Below are 26,149 nucleotides of genomic sequence, written 5' to 3'. Positions count from 1 at the left end.
TCCACACAGAAAATACATGAGTAGTAACTTCAGTACAGCTACCTGTAAACAGATAAACTACGAAAAGCAGTAACTTTGTCAGAACTGATCCAGACAATCAATATTTACATCTTATATTAACAGAATAGCCTGGAAGCTTTAACAATGTTAGAGAATATTCTCATATCTAAAATATTCATATACAAAATTGTTTCTGGGGTGTGGCGGGTGGGTAAAGTTTTCTTGTGTTGAGAGCGACGCGTCTATATCTGACTGAGAAAAGTGCACGGGATTTATGTGCTTATATGCTGTAGCGACTTTAGCCCGTTCGTAAACAGCAGAGCGGGAACCAACGTGAGACAGCGAATGCAACGATAAAGCCCGAGAATAACCAAATGCATAGCAACCGATAATGTTCGTCATATCAAGACAGATGACAATTTCTCCGAAAAATAAATTGAATTATTTTAAAGGAAAAATAATTTTTATTATTTTACATGTAAGATTAAACTATCTTTTACTCTGTAATTCTTGATATTGCAGATATTACATTTTCAGTCACGGCTACACGTCTTGTGAAAGTATTCAGGGCTTTTTCATGCCCCCAAAGGGAGGCATATTAGTTTTCAACTGTCTGTCCGTTCGTTCGTTCGTTCGTTAGTTAGTTCGTTAGTCACAACGTTAACTTTTGCATGAAGGCACTTTATTCGCGAACCACTGCACCCAGGACCTTCAAACTTCACATGCTGATAGTACTTATTGAGTATACCACCCTTACTGACTTTGGGGTCACCAGGTCAAAGGTCAAGGTCAGGGGGGCCAATGTTAACTTTTTGCATGAAGGCACTTTACTTGCGAACCATTGCACCCAGGACCTTCAAACTTCACATGCTGATAGTACTTATTGAGTACACCACTCCTAATGACTTTGGGGTCACCAGGTCAAAGGTCAAGGTCACAGGGGCCAACATTAACTTTTCGCATGAAGGCACTTTATTCGCGAACCACTGCACCCAGGACCTTCAAACTTCACATGCTGATAGTACTTATTGAGTACACCACCCCTACTGACATTGGGGTCACCAGGTCAAAGGTCAAGGTCACAGAGGCCAACTTTAACTTTTTGCATGAAGGCACTTTACTCGTGAACCACTTCACCCAGGACCTTCAAACTTCACATGCTGATAGTACTTATTGAGTACACCACTCCTACTGACTTTGGGGTAATCAGGTCAAAGGTCAAGGTCACAGGGGCCAACGTTAACTTTTCGCATGAAGGCACTTTACTCGCGAACCACTTCACCCAGGACCTTCAAACTTCACATGCTGATAGTACTTTATGAGTACACCAACCCTACCGACTTTGGGGTCACCAGGTCAAAGGTCAAGGTCACAGGGGCCAACGTTAACTTTTTGCATGAAGGCACTTTACATGAGAACCACTTCACCCAGGACCTTCAAACTTCACATGCTGATAGTACTTATTGAGTACACCACCCTTACTGACTTTGGGGTCACCAGGTCAAAAGTCAAGGTGCTGCGGGGGCATTTGTCACCATTAGTGACAGCTCTTGTTCCACCTGTGCCATGGGGTTGAATATCGACCCAATTCCCAGTGCCAGTTAGGCTTCATTTCTCCCAGTTTGAAGCAAAAAATTCCAATCCAAGGAAAAATTCCCAATTTTTACTGAAATAAATTTTTGGTTATCCAGAGAAAATTCTTGTATAGTAAGTTTTTTTTGCTTATGAAATCACAAATACTGTTCGGAAAACAAAACAAAACTGTTAATATTTTTAAGTAACATGTCTGTCTGCACCTTGGCAAAAATTAAATATAAGATTCTGCCAGAATATTGTATATTTTGTAAGTAAAAACTTCTTTAAACACATAGATGCATCAACATTTATCAAATATGTTGATAGAAAGTTCTTACACCATTAAAATTGAATTCCGCAAATTTTTGCGACCTCATTTTTAGCTCACCTGTCACAAAGTGACAAGGTGAGCCTTTGTGATCGCGCGGTGTCCGTCGTCTGTCCGTGCGTCAGTGCGTGCGTGCGTCCGTAAACTTTTGCTTGTGACCACTCTAGAGGTCACATTTTTCATGGGATCTTTATGAAAATTGGTCAGAATGTTCATCTTGATGATATTTAGGTCAAGTTTGAAACTGGGTCATGTGCCATCAAAAACAAGGTCAGTAGGTCTAAAAATAGAAAAACCTTGTGATCTCTCTAGAGGCCATAGATTTCACAAGATCTTCATGAAAATTGGTCAGATTGTTCACCTTGATGATATCTAGGTCAGGTTCGAAACTGGGTCACGTGCCTTCAAAAACTAGGTCAGTAGGTCTAAAAATAGAAAAACCTTGTGACCTCTCTAGAGGCCATATATTTCACAAGATCTTCATGAAAATTGGTCAGAATAATCACCTTGATAATATCTAGGTCAAGTTTGAAACTGGGTCACGTGCAGTCAAAAACTAGGTTAGTAGGTCAAATAATAGAAAAACCTTGTGACCACCCTAGAGGCCATATTTTTCATGGGATCTGTATGAAAGTTGGTCTGAACATTCGTCTTGATGATTTATAGGTCAAGTTCGAAACTGGGTCACATGCGGTCAAAAACTAGGTCAGTAGGTCTAAAAATAGAAAAACCTTGTGACCTCTCTAGAGGCCATATATTTCATGGGATCTTCATGAAAATTGGTCAGAATGTTCACCTTGATGATATCTAGGTCAAGTTTGAAACTGGGTCACGTGCGGTCAAAAACTAGGTCAGTAGGTCTAAAAATAGAAAAACCTTGTGACCTCTCTAGAGGCCATATATTTTATGAGATCTTCATGAAAGTTGGTCAGAATGTTCACTTTGATGATATCTAGGTCAAGTTCGAAAGTGGGTCACCCGCCTTCAAAAACTAGGTCAGTAGGTCAAATAATAGAAAAACCGTCTGACCTCTCTAAAGGCCATATTTTTCATGGGATCTGTATGAAAATTGGTCTGAATGTTCATCTTGATGATATCTAGGTCAAGTTCGAAACAGGGTCATATGCGGTCAAAAACTAGGTCAGTAGGTCTAAAAATAGAAAAACCTTGTGACCTCTCTAGAGGCCATACTTGTGAATGGATCTCCATAAAAATTGGTCAGAATGTTCACCTTGATGATATCTAGGTCAAATTTGAAACTGGGTCACGTGCCTTAAAAAACTAGGTCAGTAGGTCAAATAATAAAAAAACCTTGTGACCTGTCTAGAGGCCATACTTTTCATGGGATCTGTATGAAAGTTGGTCTGAATGTTCATCTTGATGATATCTAGGTCAAGTTTGAAACTGGGTCAACTGCGGTCAAAAACTAGGTCAGTAGGTCTAAAATTATTAAAATCTTTTGACTTCTCTAGAGGCCATATTTTTCAATGGATCTTCATGAAAATTGATCTGAATGTTCACCTTGATGATATCTAGGTCAGTTTCGAAACTGGGTCACGTGCGTTCAAAAACAAGGCCAGTAGGTATAAAAATAGAAAAACCTTGTGACCTCTCTAGAGGCCATATTTTTCATGAGATCTTCATGAAAATTAGTGAGAATGTTCACCTTGATGATATCTAGGTAAAGTTCAAAACAGGGTCACGTACCTTCGAAAACTAGGTCAATAGGTCAAATAATAGAAAAACCTTGTGACCTCTCTAGAGACCATATTTTTCAATGGATCTTCATGAAAATTGGTCAGAATTTTCATCTTGATAATATCTAGGTCAAGTTCAAAACTGGGTCACATGAGCTCAAAAACTAGGTCACTATATCAAATAATAGAAAAAACGACGTCATACTAAAATCTGGGTCATGTGGGAAGAGGTGAGCGATTCAGGACCATCATGGTCCTCTTGTTTACTTGAACACACACATACACATTCAACTTTCTATACAATAAAGTTGTAACTGTGGTGAAAACTCACTAAGTGTAAACAAAAGTTTAAACATGACAAATGAAGAGTTACTCAGTTTGTGCAAGGTCTGTCAAGAATCTCACTAGGGGATACTAAATAGAATTCAATTGAATGTCTACCAGTAAGACTTGAAAATAGAGTATTAAAGCAGTATAATAACATTTTGAAAATAACAATATAATTGAATTTTGGATACTTTTATTTCTCCAGTTTTGACACTACCGCATAAAAATTTCCCAATTTGACCAGGGGCTCTTTTCCCAAAAACCTTAAAAAAAGCCCTGATATTGCATCTTGTGTCACTTGTTGAAATCTATTTTGATCTTATATTGAAACAAACATAGTCTCTGTGTAGTTATGTCTCCCACAGTGGTGGGAGACATATTGATTTACTCCTGTCTGTGTGTGTATCCGTGTATTTGTCTGTCTGTCACAAATCTTGTCCGCACTCTTTAAGTCGAACATTTCTCATCTGATCTTCACCAAACTTGAACAAAATTTGTTTGCCAATAAGTCCCCAGCCAAGTTCGATAACTAGCCAAATCGGCCTAGGAACTTCAGAATTATGGCCCTTGAATTACCGAAAATACTGATGCCAGTGATACAGGTCTTGGTGCATGGTTGACTCAGATACATAATGGAAAAGAAATGCCAATCTAGGTGATTAGGCAGTTGTGGTAGACATGCACTTTCTCAAAAGCAGCTCTAGTTTATATTGTTGCTTCAGAATCATATACTTCAGTTAAAATCCTAATAGATTTGTGCTTACATGTAACAGTTGTGCATTCAGATCTATATTTCACCACCAATGCAATAATTTCTCCTCAAGTTGCTCCAACATTTATTTTGAAGGAGGAAGCAGCAGTTGAAAGAAGAAAATCATATACAAAGATAAATGAGAAACAGAAACGTCGTAGTAATGAAATATATATTAAATGGAAAGAGATGCGACGGCAGTTAGACAAGGTAGCTGAAGAAGCCAGTCAAGAAGTCGAGAAAAACTGGAGAGAACAGGGTAAGAATTTTATGAATATTTCCTTAGTACAGTGGATATATATTCCAAGATAAATGAGAAACAGAAAAGGGTAGCATTGAAGATATACAATGGAAAAAGATGTCCCATCAGTTAGAAACGATGGCTGAAGAAGTCAGTCAAGAATTTGAAAAAAAATTGAGAGAAGAGGATATGTATTTTATGGGTATGATTCATTGATAATACCTGTTAAGACATCAGAATTACAGATTATTCCGACACTTCTTAACATACCAGAAGCTGAATTTTCTACCATATCTTCATAATTTTGCCAGAATGATTCTGTATTTGAAATCTAAGCCTAATTTAACACTGGATTATCTAAGGCATACCTGTTGAGCAATTCAGAGGCCACATTTTCTAACTGAAGTTTATAAAAATATGTCAGCATGCTTTTCTGTTTGAAATCTAGATCAAGTAACTCAGTTATCTTAGTTCAAAAACTAGGACATGAATCTTATCAAACTAGAGACCACATTTCTACCTGATCTTCACAAAACTTTTGTCAGAATGTTTGTCTCTTAGAAATCTTGAAAAAATATTTGAAACTGGACCATCTGAGGTAAAGAAAAAACTAGGCTACTGGGTCAAGGAACAGAAAAACATTTTTTTACACTCTAAATGCAATCTTTACTAACTGATCTTTGTGAAACATGGTCAGGAGATAGCCTGTGCAAGTTTGAAACTTTCATCAGGGTTCAAATGCTAAGTCATTATGTCAAATCATAGAAAAAGTCATTTACACTTTCTACTTGATTTACTTAAAACATGGTTAAACTGGTTGTTTTAATGAAATCGAGCTCAAATGGGATACTATGTCATCTTGCATAAGAACTAGGTCAGTTGAGCACTTCAAGGTCATTATGGCTCTTGTGTTTATTGTATTGTAAGACGCATACAAAGGTAAGTAGAAATAGTGCTAAATATTTCATCTCTCCAGTGGTAATGTGATAGTCAGAAAGAAGACAAGTTGAAAGATATGAATGGAGCATTATACATGCTTTGTAAGAAGTATCTTGTTGAATATTTTATCTGAAAAAGTCATTTACTGATAAGAGTTTTCATGTGTCCAGTTTATACATGTACAGTGAGCTTCATTCACTCGAACTCGATAGGACAGGAAACATTTGAGTTACCAGTAATTCAAGCCATTGAGCAGCATATATTATACAGAGATTTTGCCAGGACCTGTCGATGATATCGGGCAAAGGGTGTTGTTCAAATTATACGAGTTCGAATGAACAAAGTTTGACTGTATAATATTATTGAAATGTAAGCCCAGTTAACAAATCAATTTATGTTGTATTTCCCTAGAAAAGAAAGCTAAAGAAGCGGAGCAGGAGATGAAGTTGATAGCACAGCGAGCTCGTGAAGAGAATCGCCACTCCCTCGATCGAGCAGCACAACTTATCATGAATACAAATCGGTTCACACAGGGACAAAAACCACCACTACCTCCAAAGTATGTACTGTATTTTGAGATGATTTGTTACAATTCTGCTATATGATATAAAGAATATATGCGGGCACTTTGGAGAAAATTTCATGGATGTGATTCTTTTCAGCTGCTTTCTCTTCGGAACTTTTTATAAACAAAAGATGTTAGTTTGTTTTAGCTCATCTGATTTTTTGAGAAAAAAAATGATGAGTTATTGTCATCACTTGATCGGCATTATGGCATCGCCTGGTTAAGTTTTGTGTTTAGGTCAGCTTTTCTCTTGAACTGTCAAAGCTATTGCTTTAAAACTTGCAACACTTGTTAACCATCTGTAGCTGACTCTGTACAGCAAGAAACATAACTCCATCCTGCTTTTTGCAAGAATTATGGACCCTTTTTTACTTAGAAAATACCAGATTTCTTGGTTAAGTTTTGCGTTTAGGTCAACTTTTCCCTTAAAGGTCAAAGCTATTGCTTTAAAACTTGGAGCAGTTATTCACCATTGAAAGCTGACTCTGCACAGCAAGTACCATAACTCTACATTGCTTTTTGCAAAAATTGTTGCCCCTTTTGGACTAAGAAAATCAGACTTCTTGGTTAAGTTTTGTGTTTAAGTCAACTTTTCTCCGAAACTATTAAAGCTATTGCTTTAAAACTTGCAACTCTTGTTCACCATCTGTAGCTGACTTTGTACAGCAAGAAACATAACTCCATCCGGCTTTTTGCAAGAATTATGGCCCCTTTTGGACTTAGAAAATATCATAAAAACACACGATTAGGACAATATTTCTATTATAAACAGACAAAAAAAATCAGATGAGCATCTGCACCCACAAGGCGGTGCTCTTGTTATTTTCGATAAAAGGTGTGTTGGGTTTTCTCTGATTTCCTCGTTTTGGGGTCATAAAAAGTCACATCCCTGAAGAAAATATGCTATATACTACGCTATTATGTACTGCAGAACATCTGGACAGAGATGCTGAAAACATTATCCTGTCAGTAAACTGTCCAGCGGATAAATTTCTGTTCATTTACAGTTGGAATGAATAAATTTAAAACATTTCATTTACACAAAAATGGGTATAAAATAATTATCTAACAGTGAAAAATAACAAAAAGAAGGAAAAATTGGTGTTTTATATTTATGGAAATACCTTCAGGCTGATAAAGTTGATTTTGTCCAGTCTGTTCAAAAGTGTGATGCTTTCAAATGGTGTCTTTGTTCTTTTACGCAGATACTTTGTAAAATATATGTGCAAATAAATTTATACCTAAGGCCATTTTCACTAGATTCAAGTTTTAACAAATTATTTTACCAAAAAGTGTGAGTTATTTTAATCAACATATTTTGTCAGGTAGTTTGAATTGTGCAGTTGCATTGGTCAGGTTAGTTGGCAGATTATATTTTGAGCAACTTGGTCTTGGACATTACACTGTGTGAACTACATAGTCAGAGGGTCTTGGACATTACACATGTGAACTACATAGTCAGAGGGTCTTGGGACATTACACTGTGTGAACTAAGTAGTCAGTTTGTAGCGCATTAAAAATCATATTTTTATGCACCTGGCATCTACTGATGCGGTAGGCATAGAGTGAGTGTCCTGTCCGTCCGTCTGTTCGTCCGCTCATACGATTGGTACCTTAGGTGGTAGGAGGTGTGGCCTAGGACAATAGAAATTCTTTGTATTCATTCCGTAACCACTTAATTCTTTTGTTCCTTAAGTGGTCATTCTGTTGTTTTCAAACAATGGAATGACCACCTAATACATGAATCGTATGGGTGTCCGTTCGTCCGTCCGTACGAGGTAAATCAAACGGGACCGTTTCATCTAGCATCAATACCCCTTACTAGAATGACTTGATACTAATGCAGATGTAACCTGTGACCATTCCTCATCTTTAGACATGACCTGACCTCAGTTTGACCTTGACCTTGATCTCATTTTGGACTTAGGTTGCTTTATATGGGCCATCTCTTGGTTAACCGAATGGGACCGTTTCATCACCTGACCTCAGTTTGACCTTGACCTTGATCTCATTTTGGACTTAGGTTGCTTTATATGGGCCATCTCTTGGTTAACCAAATGGGACCATTTCATCTAGCATCAGTACCGCTTACAAGAATGAATTGATACTAATACAGATGTAACCTGTGACCATTCCTCATCTTCAAACATCACCTGACCTCAGTTTGACCTTGACCTCGTTTTGGACTTAGGTTGCTTTGTATCGACAAGGATGCCACCGGGGGCCTCAAGCGTTTATTGAACGCAGCTCCTTGTTTCTTTTCTAACAGTTTAACTTAGAAATCAAGGAGTAAGCTTTTCTTAATCTCTGCACATACCGTATTTAAAAGCACAGAACAGGGTGGATCCAGGATTTTGAGTGTGGGTTAGCTTTGGTACTTTTACATGATCTGTAAGGAGACATTATACTTGACTGTTTTGCTCTATTCACTTCCTGTTGTATAAATAATATTAGACGAGGACATGCGAGCAAAATGGGCTGAAAATTTTATGCTTTTAGCTTTGAGTTTCATAGAAGTATCACCCGTGAATAATTTTTAGCTCGACTATTCATAGAATAGTAGAGCTATTGGACTCACCCATGCATCGCCGTCTGCGTCGGCGTCCCGCTTTGGTTAAGGTTTTGTATGTGAGCTGGTATCTCAGTAACCACTTGTGGGAATGGATTGAAACTTCACACACTTATTCACTGTGATACACTGACCTACACTGCACAGGTTCCATAACTGTATTTTGATTTTTTACAAAATTATGCCCCTTTTTCGACTTAGAAATTCTTGGTTAAGGTTTTGTATGTAAGCTGGTATCTCAGTAACCAGTTGTAGGAATGGATTGAAACTTCACACACTTATTCACTGTAATTAACTGACCTACATTGCACAGGTTCCATAACTCTATTTTGCTTTTTTACAAAATTATGTCCCCTTTTCGACTAAGAAATTCTTGGTTAAGGTTTTATATGTAAGCTGGTATCTCAGTAACGACTTGTGGGAATGGATTGAAACTTCACACACTTATTCACTGTGATAAACTGACCTACATTGCACAGGTTCCATAAATCTGTTTTGCTTTTTTAGGAAATTATGCCCCCTTTTCGACTTAGAAATTCTTGGTTAAGGTTTTGTTTGTAAGCTGGTATCTCAATAACGACTTGTGGGAATGGATTGAAACTTCACACACTTATTCACTGTGATAAACTGACCTAAATTGCACAGGTTCCGTAACTCTATTTTGCTCTGTTATGAAATTATGCCCCCTTTTCGACTTAGAAATTCTTGGTTAAGGTTTTGTTTGTAAGCTAGTATCTCAGTACACACCAATGGGAATGGATTGAAACTTCACACACTTGCTCACTGTCATGATCTGACATGCACTGTATAAGTCCCATAACTCTACTTTGCATTTTTTCAAAATTATGCCCCTTTTTCGACTTAGCAGTTTTTGGTTAAGTTTTTGTATGTAAGCTGGTATTTCATTATCCACTTATGGGAAAGGATTGAAACTTCACGCACTTGTTCACTTTATGAGCTGATAACCATAACCCTTTTTCCCATTTTTACAAAATTATGCCCCTTTTTCGACTTTTGTATTCATCCAGTTGACAAGGCTGTTGAATAGTCGAGCGTTGCTGTCCTCCGACAGCTCTTATTTTATGTTGCGCTAGCAGAAAGTTTTGCTAGTTGCCTAGGAGTGTTACGTAAGGTGGTTGGAATATTATGATTTGTGAGTGTAGTGAAAAGATAATTTTTGTATGCTTTAAGGTTTCAATAATAATATTTATTAGGAATATTGCCCTGTTGTTATACGTTGTAGTGACTGATGATGTGTAAAGGAAGCAAGATGAAAACCATTATGCAAGATTTCACCTTTCTGTGTTATAAATAGTTAACAAGGAGCTAGATGAACAGAAATATTTCCAGTATGCATAGAAATCGTAAATTGATAATACTTGTTAATGATTTTTCATGCTGTACGGTTTTAATTGTATAGAAGAAACATATGCTTGACAGATTTTAGGGGTGGGGTTGTGTGCTGGGTGCACCCATGCAGTCCCTGCCTGCCCCCTGTGTTAAATGCTTATTTTTTGTAACAGTTTGCAAGCCTTTGTGCTTGGTGCCAGCACTTTACCTGCATTGCGTGTTGTGGTAAAAAGACTATACATATGTGTACTTTATATATATATTAATTCTATATTCAGGGTTAGATGTTCAGCTTTTCATTAACATTTGCAGACATTTTATATTTTTTGCCTAAATCAGGTACATGTATTAACTATTTTACAACACATACCTTCTCAAAACTTACTACATACTTTTACCCAGTCTGATATTTGATAACCCTTTACTGCAAGGATTAAGCTTTATTTACCCAAAACCTCAGCTTTACTTGGCCAGTCTTATCATTTTGAAATGTCTAACTCTTGAAGTCCTCAGAAATAGAAGTAATGATTGCTTTCAGTGTATCAAAGCATTTCCTACACGTGCTTTGAGATTGATTATATCTTCCAAGCAGTTGCGGGAGATCTATTGATTTAGTGCTGTCCATCTGTCTTGTCTGTTTAAGAAGTTTGTCTGCGCAACTCCCCTGATAGCAAAAGGGGGATTTACACAAAACCTCATAAATGTGATCATTGCTAAGCTTAGTTATGCATATCATGAGCATGTTCTAGTTCATTGTTTTTAGAGTAATGAAGTAATGGCCCTTGATTCATTGAAATTGAAGTCTATAATATTTTGGCAACATCTCTTCTGTTATAGCCCTTGATTTTTCATTTTTACCTTGCTCTTTTACCACCAGGAGATTCATAAATTTAAAGTGATCATTGCCAAGCTTAGTTCAGTGATTTCAACAGAGTTACGGCCATTTATTTGTCAAATTTTATTATTTATTTCTGTTTTGCTTTTGGACAGATTTCCACCAAACCTTACAGGAGTTTAGTTATGCATATCATTAGCATGTTCCAGTTCAGTTATTTTCTGCAAAGTTATGGTTCTTTAACAGTGTTTCACTACTTGTCATATACCATTAGGCTTGATTTCATCTAACCACACGAGTGATCATTGTGAAGCATAGTTATGCATTTCATCTACATGTTCTGTTTTAATGATTTTCTGCAGATTTATGTTTCTTGATTTGTCAGATTCTATAATGGCTGTGCTAATTCTTCTAAGCCTCTGTTTGGAATTCCACTAAACTTCACAGGAGTGATCAGTGGCAAGCCCAGTTATGTGTGTCTTTTTGAATGTTATGGTTCAGTGTGGCCCTTTATTTATGGATTACGATGTTTGCATGTAAAGTGGTGGGATGGGAGACATACATTATTTGTGAAAAACTATCTTTAGTTTTTGCTTATTCTGTGAGCAATACTTTTATATGTATGCTTTCTGTAATATTACACAGAGAACGTGATAGGTATGTAAACAAGAATGTATGCATGACTCTTTCTAGTCGAGAGATTTATCTACTCACAAACACTAGCTTTAGTTTTACTCTTTTCACTGAGAATTGACAAGTATGACCAAGCCAACTCTACATTTGTTTGCTTGAACTCAAAGCTTGAGAAATCAGTTGGTTAAAGTAATACTTTCAAGGACTTAACAAAACTGTAGGAGGTCTCTGTGACCATATTTATTTTAATAATTTTAATTAGTCCCACTATATGACTTTAACTATGGTGGGGTCCAATATAGGCCTATTCCTGTGTAAGCCCTATCCCTGGGTATAGGTAACAAGTATGTAACTGACATAACAACTGTCCAAGGCTTTCATTGCATCTTCCTGTCTCCCATTGTTAAAATCCTGGATTTTCCGGGAATTGTCCTTTACTCTTTAAAAAATTATGTTGGAATTTTTGGGAAATCTCAGAACTTCCTGACTACCAGGGTCTTTTTCTGCAAAGGTTTAGTTTTCTGTCACACAATGGCTCTGTGGGCTTTCATAAAACATTTTAGGTATCCAGCTAGTTCTTTACTGCCTTGCAGTTGTGAAGAGGAGTAATTCAGTGTAAAACTGCAATTAATTTAATGATACAATCTAGGACCCGTGGTTACAAAACAGTTTGAAGACCATTCTCAGAACTCTAGCATCTGATTGACTGATTCTGAGCTTATTCTGGTCTTCAAATTCAGGTTTTATAATCTCAGGCTTTAAGTTCAAAATGTAACTTCCTCTTTAAGTCTTCCAATCTTTTCCCTTCATCATCTTGAGGGAAGATTCTCTATTAAAAGAATTTATTCACAAGTATGAGCAGTGTATGCCCTAAAAAGTCTGCTCTGTGAGTGAAAAGCTTTAAGCCACTGATCTCCAGATTTTGGCTAAAAAATTACTTTTCTTTCATACTGAAGTTTGGTCATATTATGAACATTAGGATATGAGTTTTTGTTTCTAAACAATTTTAAAACATGCCAAATCAAGAAAAAAAAGATGACTGTGTCCGGAATCGAACCCAGACCGCTGCAGCAATAAAGAAGATTTCTGCTGTCGCTACCAATAGCGCTACTATGGAGAATTTGAAGTTCAATGCGCATTAAATATACATATTTATAATCGAGACAGTTTACCTCAGGTAAAGCGTTACAAACGCATTTCGATTTTCGTCACAAAAATTAGTAAAAACAACTATTTCTCATGTGTTTCCGTAAGATATAGAGTTTCAAAGCATTCTTAAGAAATATAGATTTATTTCCAAATATCCCAACAAAAAAATCTTGTTGTTGAACGATCTGGAGGTCAGTGTCTTTAACAATTATGATATCAACGTTCACAAATCATCCTTTCAGTTAGTGAGTTAAGGCTATTTTCAGTCAAGCAATTGGAATGCTATATGTCTTTATTTTAACAAAATTCAAGGTGTTTAATGTCTGCTTTTTCTGTATTTCTGCATTTCTTCTGACAGTTACTCAGTGTCCTCACAGAATGCAAGGGTAGGTACATTTAGCAACTAGTTTTCTGTCTGTTTATGTTTTGTGGCTAATTCTTGTGGTTTTTGAATCAAAAAATATTTGTATTAAAGTTTTTTGTTATTGTCAGTTTTGATGTTCTAAAAGTTCTAAACTTTCCTTTGGAAAATGCCTGATTCCCACCCAGTCTTAATTAATCAAAAGTGAAAAGTGACCTACCCTGTTTAAAAAATGTGTGACACAACTCATTTTTACAAGAAACAAGACCCCATCATTGCTTATAACTTGGCCCAAAATGTTACATTATTGAATTTTGGTTAAGTGATATACAATCAAACTTCATTCGCTCAGACTTGAATAATTCATACACCACCATTCGCTCAAACTCATCGTTAGTCTTGGCAAAATCCCAATGTAATGTATTTTGATGGATCAAGCAACTGATAAATCAAATCAATTTTATGGGTCCAGTAGATTGTGAGGGAACAAATTTTGAGTGTAAGTTTGTGAATAGAGTCTATTTTATGATCAGGGTACTTTTCACTTATTCATTGAACTGCTGTTTTACATGCTGAGCAGCAGTTTCAAACCTTAAGGCTTAATTCTCAGGTTAATCGAATTTGATTCCATCTTATATCAGAGTCTTACTTAAATACTTCCAATTCTGTTGCAAATTTGGGACCTGCGATCTATCATATAACCAAGTATGTAAGACTGGCTGTTAAAAACGATAAACAACAAATATTGAGTATAACTTTATTATAACATGACTGTGATCATTTATGTCTAAATAAAATAAATTTCTAGCTTAAATATGTTAGTTTTCAGCATGTAATTTAATATTCTTTAGCTATATGTTACTAACTTCTGTTACATAGTCTGTTATTGCTGTTGTTCTAACAACTGAAGCATACAGTAATGTAGTTACTTTTCAATAGAACATGTTTAAACTGCAGTCTGTAGTCTGACAAAGAAATAAAATATTCTTTGCAGCAAGTTTTCTGTCACTTTTAGAAGTGTAGTTTTGTTTCAAATCTTTATTATAACAGGCTGTCTAGTGTCCCTAAAATTCCTACTTTTTCCTATTTTTTTTCAATTTGGCTAAAATTCCTATTTTTTTAAAAAAATCAAAGGAAATTCCTAAAAAGGCCCTATTTTTTCACAAAAATTCCTAATTTTTAAACTTTTTTGCAATGATCAAAAAGAGAAAATGTTTTAAATGTTGTTTTAAAGTTCTTCTAATTCAGAAAAAAACAGTTTAGCACAGTTCAAAGCAGTTTACCAGTGGTAGACGTCTTTTCTGTAAATAAAGCACTATTTGTGAGTTACTTTTATGTCAGTCACATAAAGGTAAGCACATTACATGGTCTTTAAAGCACATTACATGGTCTTTAAAGTCCATATTTTAATTTGAAAATTCCTAAATTTAGCCCTAAAATTTCCTTAAAATTGTACCAAATTCCTAATTTTAGCCCTATTTTTTTGTACAAATTGCCCTAAAATTAGCCCTAATTTTTTGTCAGGGTATGCTAGACAGCCTGTTATAACTACCACATGTACTGCTCATCTTGCAAAATAATAATGTAAATGTATACCTGTAGTATAGAAAACATGTTTACTTATATACCAGGAAATGACTGTTTCTGTTTTAGATCAAGTGCAGTTATGGATAAGAATAGACAGTTACGTGAACAGCGTAGAAAATCCCGTCTGCCTCGGCCGCCTAATCGTGAAGCTGTCATAACTTGGTTCCATGAAGAGGAGAAAGGCAGAAAGACTGTGATAGAAGGTTCTAATGGGAAACCAGCCAACTGGTTCCATGGTACATCAATTTTGAAAGAATATTTTTTCCATTCAAACTATGTAACTGTACTTCAGTCTGAAAAGGCATTTTCTCCTCAACATAAGGAAGCAGATAACCACTTTTTGCACTAAAGTGATTAACTACAACTTAATAGAATATTTCTTCACTTGTAAATAAATTTGTAAATATTGATTCTTCAGTTGGAACAGTTTTATTTTGAAAACACACTGGTACATTGTATATGACGATAAACTCTTTGCTCTGAAATGCATATGTGTTCGCTGCATACTATTGTGATGTTAACCCTTACCCTGCTACATTTCTATAATCAGCTTGTCCGCCTTTCAACTTGGACAGTGCCATTAACTGTTAAAAGGGGTGCATACTAAGAAGATACTGACTGAATGGCGAACAGTGCATAGATGTACAGGCTGATCATGATCTGCACTGGTCGCAAAGGCAGAATCAGTCGTGTCCAGCATGATAAGGGTTAACATAGAATACTGATTGTGTTCTATATTTGAGATGATTTTATTTTTTGAGAATATTCTCAAACAGAGCAGAATTATCTCCTAAATGTATAATCAGCTACAAAGCATAATTCTTAGCAACTTAAATGTGTCTGGTTTTATCAAATCACAAAATTAAAACAATATGGTGTAATATCTTTTAATCATATTATAATGTTGATTTCTTGTTTATTTAATGATTCAGATTGTTTGATAATGATAACAATTGTCCTAACTTAGTGTAAGATGGTTCTGTTTCCGTTATATCTCCTAGTTATGGTAAACAAGGGTAAGAAATATTTAAGATAATAATTCCAGATTCAGAGCAAAAGTTTACCTGGATTTTCCCTCATCTTTTATGATCTTCAGCAGCTAACTGCTGTATTGATGTAGGTCATGTGACATAGTCAGGTCACATGACAACAGGAGAGTGTTGTACACTTGAAGTTATGACCTTAAGTAAGAGGTGTGAGCAGCAAGTAAACAAGGTGTGCCAAGTATTAGAACTTTGCTTGAATGGGACTTAACTTGTAAACTTTTGCTCTGAGTATAGAATTGTTATCTAAAATATGAAGAGCAAGGAAACAACATATCTAGACTAGTTAATGGAAAAAAAATGTTCATTCTTTATGCATTAACCCGTATCATGCTGGACACGACTGGTTCTGCCTTTGCGACCAGTGTAGATCATGATCAGCCTGCACATCTGTGCAGTCTGATCATGATCTGCACTGTTCGCCATTCAGTTAGTATCTTTTTGGTAAGCACCCCTTTTAAAATTTAATGGTACGGTCCTAATTGAAAGCAGGACAAGTTCATTATAGATATCTAGCAGGGTAAGGGTTAAGATTTTGTATTGGTATTATTTTATCCAGGTGTAATATCAAGGTTTGATGCTGAGAAGATGTTACTGGAAAAACCACTTGGTACATACTTAGTACGAGTTAGCGAGAAGGTCTGGGGATATACGATCTCATTTCGTGCCAAAGACAGATGTAAACATTTCCTCATAGATGCATCAGAGGAACAGTACCACTTTTTCGGGCCAAATCAGCTGGATCATAACAGTATTACAGATCTTGTCAACTATCATAAGGTAGGTAGCAGTTGTTTTTCATTTCAGCTGCGAAAAAATAGGGAGAAGTTAATTTCTTAGGTTCCATAAGCAAGGGACAATTGATTTTTAGCTCATCTGATTTAAAAAAAACAAAAACTACAAAGTTTTGCCTTCACTTGATTATGGGCGGAGGCTAAAATTTTTGTTTTAGTTCACCTTTTCTCAAAAACTATAACAATTTTTTTTTTTACTTTTCTTGAATACCTATTGTCTGCATTGTTTCTGTGATCAATTAAGATGAGTATGATGGCCAAGAACCATAACTCTTTTCTTGCATATTGTGTAGCACTTGCTTAAGTACAACAAATTAATTGTAAATTTGGGAAAACAAAATGATATGAGCCATGAGAAAACCAACATAGTGCCTTTGCGACCAGTCTGGTTAGGATCCATGCTGTTTGCTTTAAAAGCCTATTGAATCCTGACCAGACTGCACAGATTCACAGGCTGGTCTGGATCCATGCTGGTCGCAAATCCACTATGTTGGTTTTTCTCATGGTACGGCTCATATACAGAACTGTCTACTCAACTATGACCTTTTTTCATGGAAATGTCAAAGTTTTTTTTTTTGCCTGGAATATTATGAAACTTAGGTTTAAGAAGAAATTTAAACCCATTTCTACTGTCAAATTTCTTGAAGATTGATGCTTCGCTTAAGGAGAGACAGGTGGTTGATGAGAACTTTTTCCCAGAAATGATTAATATACTGTAATAATATCATAAAATAAACTGTTATTATTTATTTCAGGAAAAACCAATAACAGTGGTAGGAGGGGAGAAGTTGGTATATCCTTGTGGTCAGATATGTGATCCCCCAGATTACTGGGAACTGTTTCAGAACAGACGGACAGAAAGCACTTCACTTTAGTCATCTATAGTAGTTTAATAATCTAAATACTTTGAAGTCTTAGGGATCAATAAATAGGGATCAGTTCTTAATACAAAATAGGGTATTACTGTATTCTGATAGGCTGACAAAAAATATCCTGATAACCTTTAGAAGAGAGATATCTGCAAATGTCGTAATGACTGCAATGAAACACTGAGATACGTGCATACAGACAAATGGAAATCCAGAAAGTGTTGAATAGAATGAGCATGTATTATTATTACTGATGAAATTGAATGAGAATGAACATGGCATCATTGTTTGAATATGACTAGTGAAATACTGACTACAACTGTTTATTCTAATGACACTTGCAGCAAAGAAAGACTGCATGTTGGTAGATCACCCCACAAGGAAAATGAATGTTTGTGATATAGGTACAAGTGATTTATGTTACAGTCCATACATTACAGGAAAATCACTGTATGGATATGATCAAATACTGTGATTATTAAAGTGTATCTGGAATTTACAAGTCACAAAATACATTTTGGACTTGTTACCCAAAACCATATGGTTTTATTTTGGTGTGTGTATTATTTTATATTTGATTGACTGTAAACTGTAATTTCAAATCTAGTTTTGGTATGTTAAATTTTCATCTTTCAGTATCAGTGGTGAGTGAATCATGTCCAAAGTATTCCAGACTGGTCTTGCCATATCATTTAATTGCAATAAAGTAGTTAAAGTTCATTGATATATAGCACATACAAACGTCATCATTTTGTGGCTTTTACATGATAATTATTTTATCTCTAACAATCAGCGGAAAATAGTAGTGAGCAGTATCAAGCTTGCAAATTGTCAGATACCCGTATTTTAAGATTTTTTGTAGCTGGAATATGTATAATCTGGAAGGATAAGGGCATATTGTTTTACACAAATCAAAATTTATGTGATTTACAACTGATATTTTCTATTTTTTTCTTTTTCTAAAGTTTTTGATGTTTTTATAGCCTCTTATATTGACTCTTAGATTATACCCATTCTTTGTCTTAAAATGTGTGAAGTAAGTGTTTTATATATTTAACAGCGAACATAAATTTTAATTGTATCAACAATTTTTACAATATATTCTTTTCAGTTTTATATTACTTCCATTTTCTCATGTATATGTGTTCAGATAAATTGTCATAATATTAACGTAAATAGGTTGCCACGTTTTCTTTTAGTAATTGTAACATTTTTGAACTTTTCTCAGATATAATAATAGTGTTATGACAGTTAATTGAGTATATTTTTTCCATCATAATTGTATTTTTGTGCCCCTCAAATTGATATATTGATGTATTTTTTATGCCCCCGAAGGGAGGCATATAGTTCTTGAACTGTCTTGTCAGTCTGTCGGTCTGTCCGCAATTTTCGTGTCCGGTCCATATCTTTGTCATCCATGGATGGATTTTCAAATAACTTGGCATGAATGTGTACCACAGTAAGACGACATGTCACGCGCAAGACCCAGGTCCGTAGCTCAAAGGTCAAGGTCACACTTAGACGTTAAAGGTCATTTTTCATGATAGTGCATTGATTGGCATGTCTGGTCCATATCTTTGTCATCCATAGATGGATTTTCAAATAACTTGGCATGAATGTGTACCACAGTAAGACGACATGTCGTGTGCAAGACCCAGGTCCGTAGCTCAAAGGTCAAGGTCACACTTAGACATTAAAGGTCATTTTTCATGATAGTGCATTGATGGGCGTGTCCGGTCCATATCTTTGTCATTCATGCATGGATTTTAAAATTATTGTACATGAATGTGTACCACAGTAAGATGATGTGTCGCGTGCAAGACCCAGGTCCGTAGCTCAAAGGTCAAGGTCACACTTAGACGTTAAAGGTCATATTTCATGATAGTGCATTGATGGGCGTGTCCGGTCCATATCTTTGTCATTCATGCATGGATTTTAAAATAACTACGCATGAATGTGTGGCACAGTAAGACGACGTGTCACGCACAAGACCCAGGTCAGTAGGTCAAAGGTCCTAAACTCTAACATCGGCCATAACTATTCATTCAAAGTGCCATCGGGGGCATGTGTCATCCTATGGAGACAGCTCTTGTTTTTTCAAAAATAATTGGCCATTATTTTGAAATTATGACCCATAGATTGGTTGTTTTAATAAACAAATATACAGTTAAACTGTGCGTAAAGGTCTCCGTGGAGGAGTTAAAACTTTGTCTTTATTTACAGGATGTCTTTATTTAGAGGTTAAAGTATACAAATACAATACATGTACCAGGAATGAGATGATAATTTGTTGGGGCACTTTTAGTGCAAACGTTATAACTGTTATGATTTATATTTTGTTACCTGCTACTTCAGGCTTATGAAAGTAGATAGCAAAATTAAACGTCTCTTTCTTTATGTTAAAATGTACAATATATAATATAGATGTTTACCAGGTTGTTTGCTGTATGTCCTACCATGTTTCTGCTTTTGTTGCCAGTATGTTGCATTTATTTGCAATCTTTTTTATTTGTATCTTTAGTAGTTTAGGTGATAATGATGTGCTGCTATCTAATGTATATGTAAATTTGTTTGATTGAAAGGCATAAGCATCTCACTGGCTAGGTATTATACGACTAGTTTTATGCCATGGCTAGATAAACTTTGCTGTAATACTGCAGAAAATTATCCATGCAGTTAATTTGACTATATTTTTGCATCTGAGTAAAGTGAGTAAAAACATTTCAAAGTTGGGTCCAGATGTGTTGTTGGGTAGGGTTGGGTGTGTAGCCTGACCAGATTTATCCCAAAAAAAAGTTTTGACATTTCCCCACCCATCCCCTATGAAAAAATCCATTGTAGTTTAATTCTATATGCTTAGAGGTAGGGGCTAAGCATATAAAATTGACATCTGCACTCTTGATACAGTATTACCCTGCTTCAGTGGCATTTCATGTTGGTAGGGATTTATGTCAGCATGGAGTCAGTAGGGTACTGAAAGAGAAGGAGAAAAGTTTTTGATGCATTTAATCAAATCACTCGTTATAATAGAGATTGTGCCATAGACCGTATTCTTTGCCAACTGTAATGTATATATTGCACAGAACTTTTCTGTGGTGAAATGATGTATTGATGAAATACTGTGTTTATTTATTGGAATCGGTATTTTACAGTGAATTAAAAAAAAGCAAAAAAGAAAAGATGCATCTTCTAAACTCTGTCAGCTGTGACAATATCATTTTATGCAAATGGTACACTATAGCAGACAAATTATAATTGATTGATGTTTATATAGTAAACTGTTCATGGATATGTGCAAAAAATCTTTTTCGGTTGAAACATACATCCATTATTAGTCTTTCCATCAGTTCACCAGGCCAGGGATGTATTTTCAGAATCATCGGTAGTTTTAGGTTGACTGTTAGTTTTGATGTTACTGTGATATGTTATTCTATGCAGTATTGGTTAGTAATAACTTCTATGTATGATAAATGGGTTGTGAAATGAACATTAGTAATGTGATAAATGCATGTGTATCAGTCCATATGTGTTTCCTATGGTGAAATTATCATACCCTGCAAATATATTTCAGTTTGCATAAAGAATGTTGACCTAAAAGATGGAGCATTTCTGAGGTCCAGGCATTCATTTAGCCACACTTGTTTACATTTGTCACATCTTTATATGAAATCCATAGATTTTAGCGGATTCTCTCCGTGAAAAGTGTGTGTTATGTCCTGACATTAGAATATGCGGTATATCCAGCAACTGCCATTAGACAGCAATAGGCTGTTTGTAATTTAAAGTATTAAAACAAAACTGTAAATATAAACAATATAATTCACACACTGTGAAATTTTAATTTGTGTATGAAATACATTTGACATGTTATGTTTAAAATTTGCATTTTGACCACAAATTTTGGAAATGTCAATATATTTTGTAACCGAACGAGTACAACAAAACCATGTTCAGTTGTTAATTTTACAGAATAACATTATTTTGCGGACTACCGTAGATACCCATGTATAATGCACAGTTTTTTTACCCCTGGGACCACCACCGAATCGTGGGTACGCATAATACACAGGTATAGACAATTTTCCAACTTCAAAACAAGTTTGTTACCGATGTTCGCCATTTTGGTAAAGGGAAACTACTCCCCGCGCTTAATGTCTCCGCTAAAATCTAAGATTGCCGTTACGCTCCGTAAAAGATCAAATTGTTTATTTTTCTATCAAACAAAATTAATTTCATATGAATTTAAAAGTATTTTGACTAAAGAAATGTTAATAAATCACAAAAATTATGATACTAATTAAAGATCGAGAATTATCTTTAACCGAGATCAAACTGTGAACAACATAACTGACACGAGGTGACACTTTAATTGCTGGTAATTACTGGCTATTTGATCGTGACAAAAAGACTATCACACCTTTTGTTATCAGTTTGAATTGAGAAGCTCATGTCATTTTGAAAGATACCATTCCAAAATATTGAATCAGCTGCTATTTATTTATTCAAAATAGTGAATTAAAAAAGGTAAACCAACAAATATAACAATATTTTACTGGTTTGATTTTCGAGGAAATAAAAATTGATAGTACCACGCGACCGATGTTGCTCTTCGCCGCGGAGATAAAATTTATTACCGGTGTCGATGTAAACTCTACTTTGTTTTCCATTCACTTCAAAATTGACCAAAAATGTTTTTTCCCCAGGATTTTGGGCTAAAATCGGGGGTGCGCATTATACACAGGTGCGCATTATACATGGGTATCTACGGTATTTCCAGAATTTTCATGTTCCTACATTTTAAACAAGCATTAAACATGGCTTTGGTTAATTTGTTACATCTTGTGAAATATTTTTAAGTTTATGACTTGCTATTTTATTTGGTTTAAGACTGTTAATATCAGAGATAAGGTTTTAAGTAGTGAGGAAAGTGGTAAGATTTTATTTTGTTGTTTATGAACAACATGTTTTATCGCTCATGGCCTTATAATATATAAATATACATATCAGTGTTAACCTAATATGCATGCGTTTTATATAGGATAGTTACAAAATGTTTTAATAGACATTAAGCTCAATACAGTGATGTACTCATCATGTAATCAAACTATTATACTTTAAATGTCCTTAACTGGAAATGTATTTTTATGTCTGTTTTTAACGTCTGTAATTTAGTATAGGTCGATGGTCAGGCTTCCTTTGTTCATAGTCCAGCGTCTGTCATCCACAATTTACATGAACATCTTCTCTGAAACTACTGGTAATGATTACACCAGACTTGATCTGTAGCGTGCTGGCAATGTCTTCTCTCAATTTTGTTCAAATGAGGGCTAGAGCTAGAAATAGAAATTTAAAAAAAACTACTTTTATGAACCCCTTGATGGTTCTTCATCAAACTTGGTCTGTAGCATCATTGTAAAGTCCTCTCGCATTTTTTTTTCAAATCAGGGTGTTTGGCCTCTTAAAGGGGCCACTAGAGCTAAAAATAGAACCTTTAGACAACTTCTTCTCATGAACAGCTTGATGGATCTTCATTAAAGTTGTTCTGTAGCATTATCATAAGGTCCTTTCCCAAATTTATACAAATGGGGGTCACTTTGCCCATTTTAGGGGCCACAGGAGCTAAATTAGAAAAATCTTTAAACTACTTTCTTCTCATAAACCCCTTATTGGGTTTTCATCAGGTTTGGTCTGTAGCATTGTTATAATGTCCTCTCTCAATTTATTCAAATTAGAGGGCTAATCCTCTTTTAGGCACTACTAGAGCTAAAAAAAGAAATACCTGTAAACAACTTCTCATGAACTGTTCGATGGATCTTCATCAAACTTAGTCTGTTGCATCATGGTAAGGTCCTCTCCCAAATGTTTTCAATATGGAGGCATTGAGGCCCTTCTAGGGCCCCTGAAGCTAAGAATACCTTTAAATAACTTATTCTCATGAATGCCTTCATGGATCTTCATCAAACTGGGTCTGTAGTTTCAAATTGGGGTGCCTTACCCCTTTTAGGGGCCACTAGAGCTAAAAATAGAAATACCTTTAAAGACTCCTCATGGATGGGTGTATCTTCATGAAACCTGATCTGTATCATTATTGTAAGGTCCTCTCCCAAATTTGTTCAAAGAGTGGCACTTGGCTCCTAGGGCCACCAGTTTATACTAATCACATGATTCAGTGTGTCATACATATATTCAAGGTCAAATGGTAAAGGTCAGGTGAGCGACTTAGGGCTACTATGGCCTTCTTGTTTATATTTTTGTTATCATTCATATTTTACTATACGCTTTTATCCCTTATATCTAATTCTAGTCATGTAATTTAGGTGTAGATTATTTGTAGTTTGTCCTAATCGGGCCAAAAAGTACTGTCCTAAGCAGCTACTTGCATTGTGCAGCTAGTTATCCTACTTCTCTAATGAACTTTTAGTCCAAGTTTCAGCTTGTCTTAAGCAGCCACCTGCTTTAAGCAGCCACATTGTGCTGCTTCCTTGGCTGACTGCTTAATACAGGTGTTACAATATGTTCAACAGTAAGTAGAATATAACATCCAAAGATGCACCTTTTGTAGGTTTTGTATGAATCTTCTTATGCATTATTATACTACTTCAGAAATACAGCTTCAGATTCACTTATGGTTAAGAGATAAGCTTCTGTAATTTATAAATACATGGCTCTTACATTGACCTAAAGTTGACAAATAAACAAATATTCACCTCTAAATTAGCTATTGGGCTAAAGATGGTAAATATTTTAGGTGCCAAGTGAAGCCCTGTTTATTAAACAGTTCATATTGTTATGTGAATCCTTAAAAAAACTGGTCCATGGTTTGCGCTGTTGACCAGTCTATAGTTCAGCATAGGTTTGCTAGGTTAAAGACAAAACTTGAGAAAAAAAAAAGAAAATGTATTTCTAATGTCATGTAACAAAACAGTTTTTGAATGGCTTGCATGTCAGTAGTCAAAACTATATCTTGAATTTAATTTAGTTGGTAATCCTGTCTTTCTTGGTTTAACTTAGTGAACATGTAAGTTTTCCTACTGACTATATAATTAAACTTTGAAGATGCATGTCTCTAGATTGTCAAAGTTTAGAAATGGCTTTTATTAGCTGGAAATCATAGATAAGAGTTAAACCTAAAATAATCTAGTGAGATCTGAGCTGTATAAATTGATGACATTATTTATATAGTCTGTAGGTCATACAGAAAAGCTGTCTGTTTAATGTTTGTCCTGCAATAATCATATGATCTGAAATAGGAGTTTAACTGTATTTTAGAACAAACATAATGCTGAGCTTTCGGGGTATATTACTTATGTACAAATGATGTAACATCTCTACCAGTCCTTTTAACAATAGAGTTAACTTTTTAGAAAGTTTGTATTAGATAATATTAACAATTTGTCAACTGAAATAATATAAATTCTGACTGTACTAAATACACTTGGTTTTCTGTTTTTATTTCTTTTTCAAACCTTGATATTTATCTGGAGGCATGCACTTTTAAAACATGCTTGTAAACCTGATTTCACTCTTTGATATTCATGTTATTATGCAAGTGAAAATAATAATTATATTGATAAATGTACCTGTTATACTGTTAAATGTTAAACAATGTTTTCTTGTCTGGGAAATATTTGTCTAATAAAAAATCTAATATACTGATATAGTGTTGGAATATTTGTTTTATACTGTGTAATGTTTTCTTGTTTGGGAAAATATTTGTCTAATAGAAAAACTTATATACTGTTAGAAGTGTTGGAATATTTGTTTTGAGCAAGTAAAACAACTGCACACAATTTTCAGTCACTGTGTAAGTTTTCTGGGTTGGAGAAAGCAATGTACTTTTACCTATTGTAATTCCAATGTTTTAACTCATTAGAGCTCAAATCGTATTTCAGTTTCCTTTGGAACTATTTGCAAGAATTACACTGTACATGATGTTTTGCATCTGTTCATTCAGTTTTCTATGATCTTTTAAAATGTTTGTTGTCCACTAGATACAGGACTGTCAAGTCTTGACATACAAAAGCCATTTCTTTCTAATAGCTACTCGTGGATTTCATGACATTATTGTTAATTCACCACAGTTCGACCGTATCATACTACAGTAGTCACAAATAACAAACAGGAATGTCTACAACACTGAAACACTTCTATTAATCACTCTTGACACTACATTCTTGATGGACTTCGAATCATTCACTTTGGAGTCAAAACCTCTCTTGGGGTAGAATTCATGTGAAAAAGCCATCCACCTGGATTACAAAGATCAGTGGTTCTACCCCAGGTGTCCGCCGGTGATGAAATAATGCATCTTAGGGGCACCTTAGGTTTTTCTCCACCATGAAAACTATAATTGTGTCAGTGTAACATTAAAGCCAACAAAAAATCTTGATGGTTTCCATCACCAAAAGAAAAAAGAGTTTCACTACCACTAATCAAACACCAATTGATGAAGATACTGCATGGTACCATTTTTTAGCTCACCTGTCACAAAGAGACAAGGTGAGCTTTTGTGATCACGCGGTGTCCGTCGTCCGTC

The 26,149-nt window shown here is 35.2% G+C and overlaps 1 protein-coding gene across 1 annotated transcript in view; it reads left to right on the top strand.

Moving 5' to 3' along the window:
• The window catches only part of LOC123564639 (SH2 domain-containing protein 4B-like), a 55,408-nt gene extending 30,139 nt beyond the window's left edge, over window positions 1–25,269 (top strand). The window contains exons 7-11 of the mRNA XM_045358362.2: window positions 4,775–4,937; window positions 6,270–6,417; window positions 14,974–15,143; window positions 16,510–16,730; window positions 17,500–25,269. Coding sequence (XP_045214297.2) covers window positions 4,775–4,937; window positions 6,270–6,417; window positions 14,974–15,143; window positions 16,510–16,730; window positions 17,500–17,619 — 822 coding nt within the window. The 3' untranslated portion in view covers window positions 17,620–25,269. The remainder of the gene's footprint in view (window positions 1–4,774; window positions 4,938–6,269; window positions 6,418–14,973; window positions 15,144–16,509; window positions 16,731–17,499) is intronic.
• The last annotated feature ends 880 nt before the right edge of the window (window positions 25,270–26,149 follow it).

The sequence above is a fragment of the Mercenaria mercenaria genome, chromosome 2 (assembly GCF_021730395.1).
Source record: "Mercenaria mercenaria strain notata chromosome 2, MADL_Memer_1, whole genome shotgun sequence".
Classification (NCBI taxonomy): Eukaryota; Metazoa; Mollusca; class Bivalvia; order Venerida; family Veneridae; genus Mercenaria; species Mercenaria mercenaria.
Note: the sequence above shows the minus strand (reverse complement) of the source record. Positions and strands in the feature narration are given on the sequence as shown.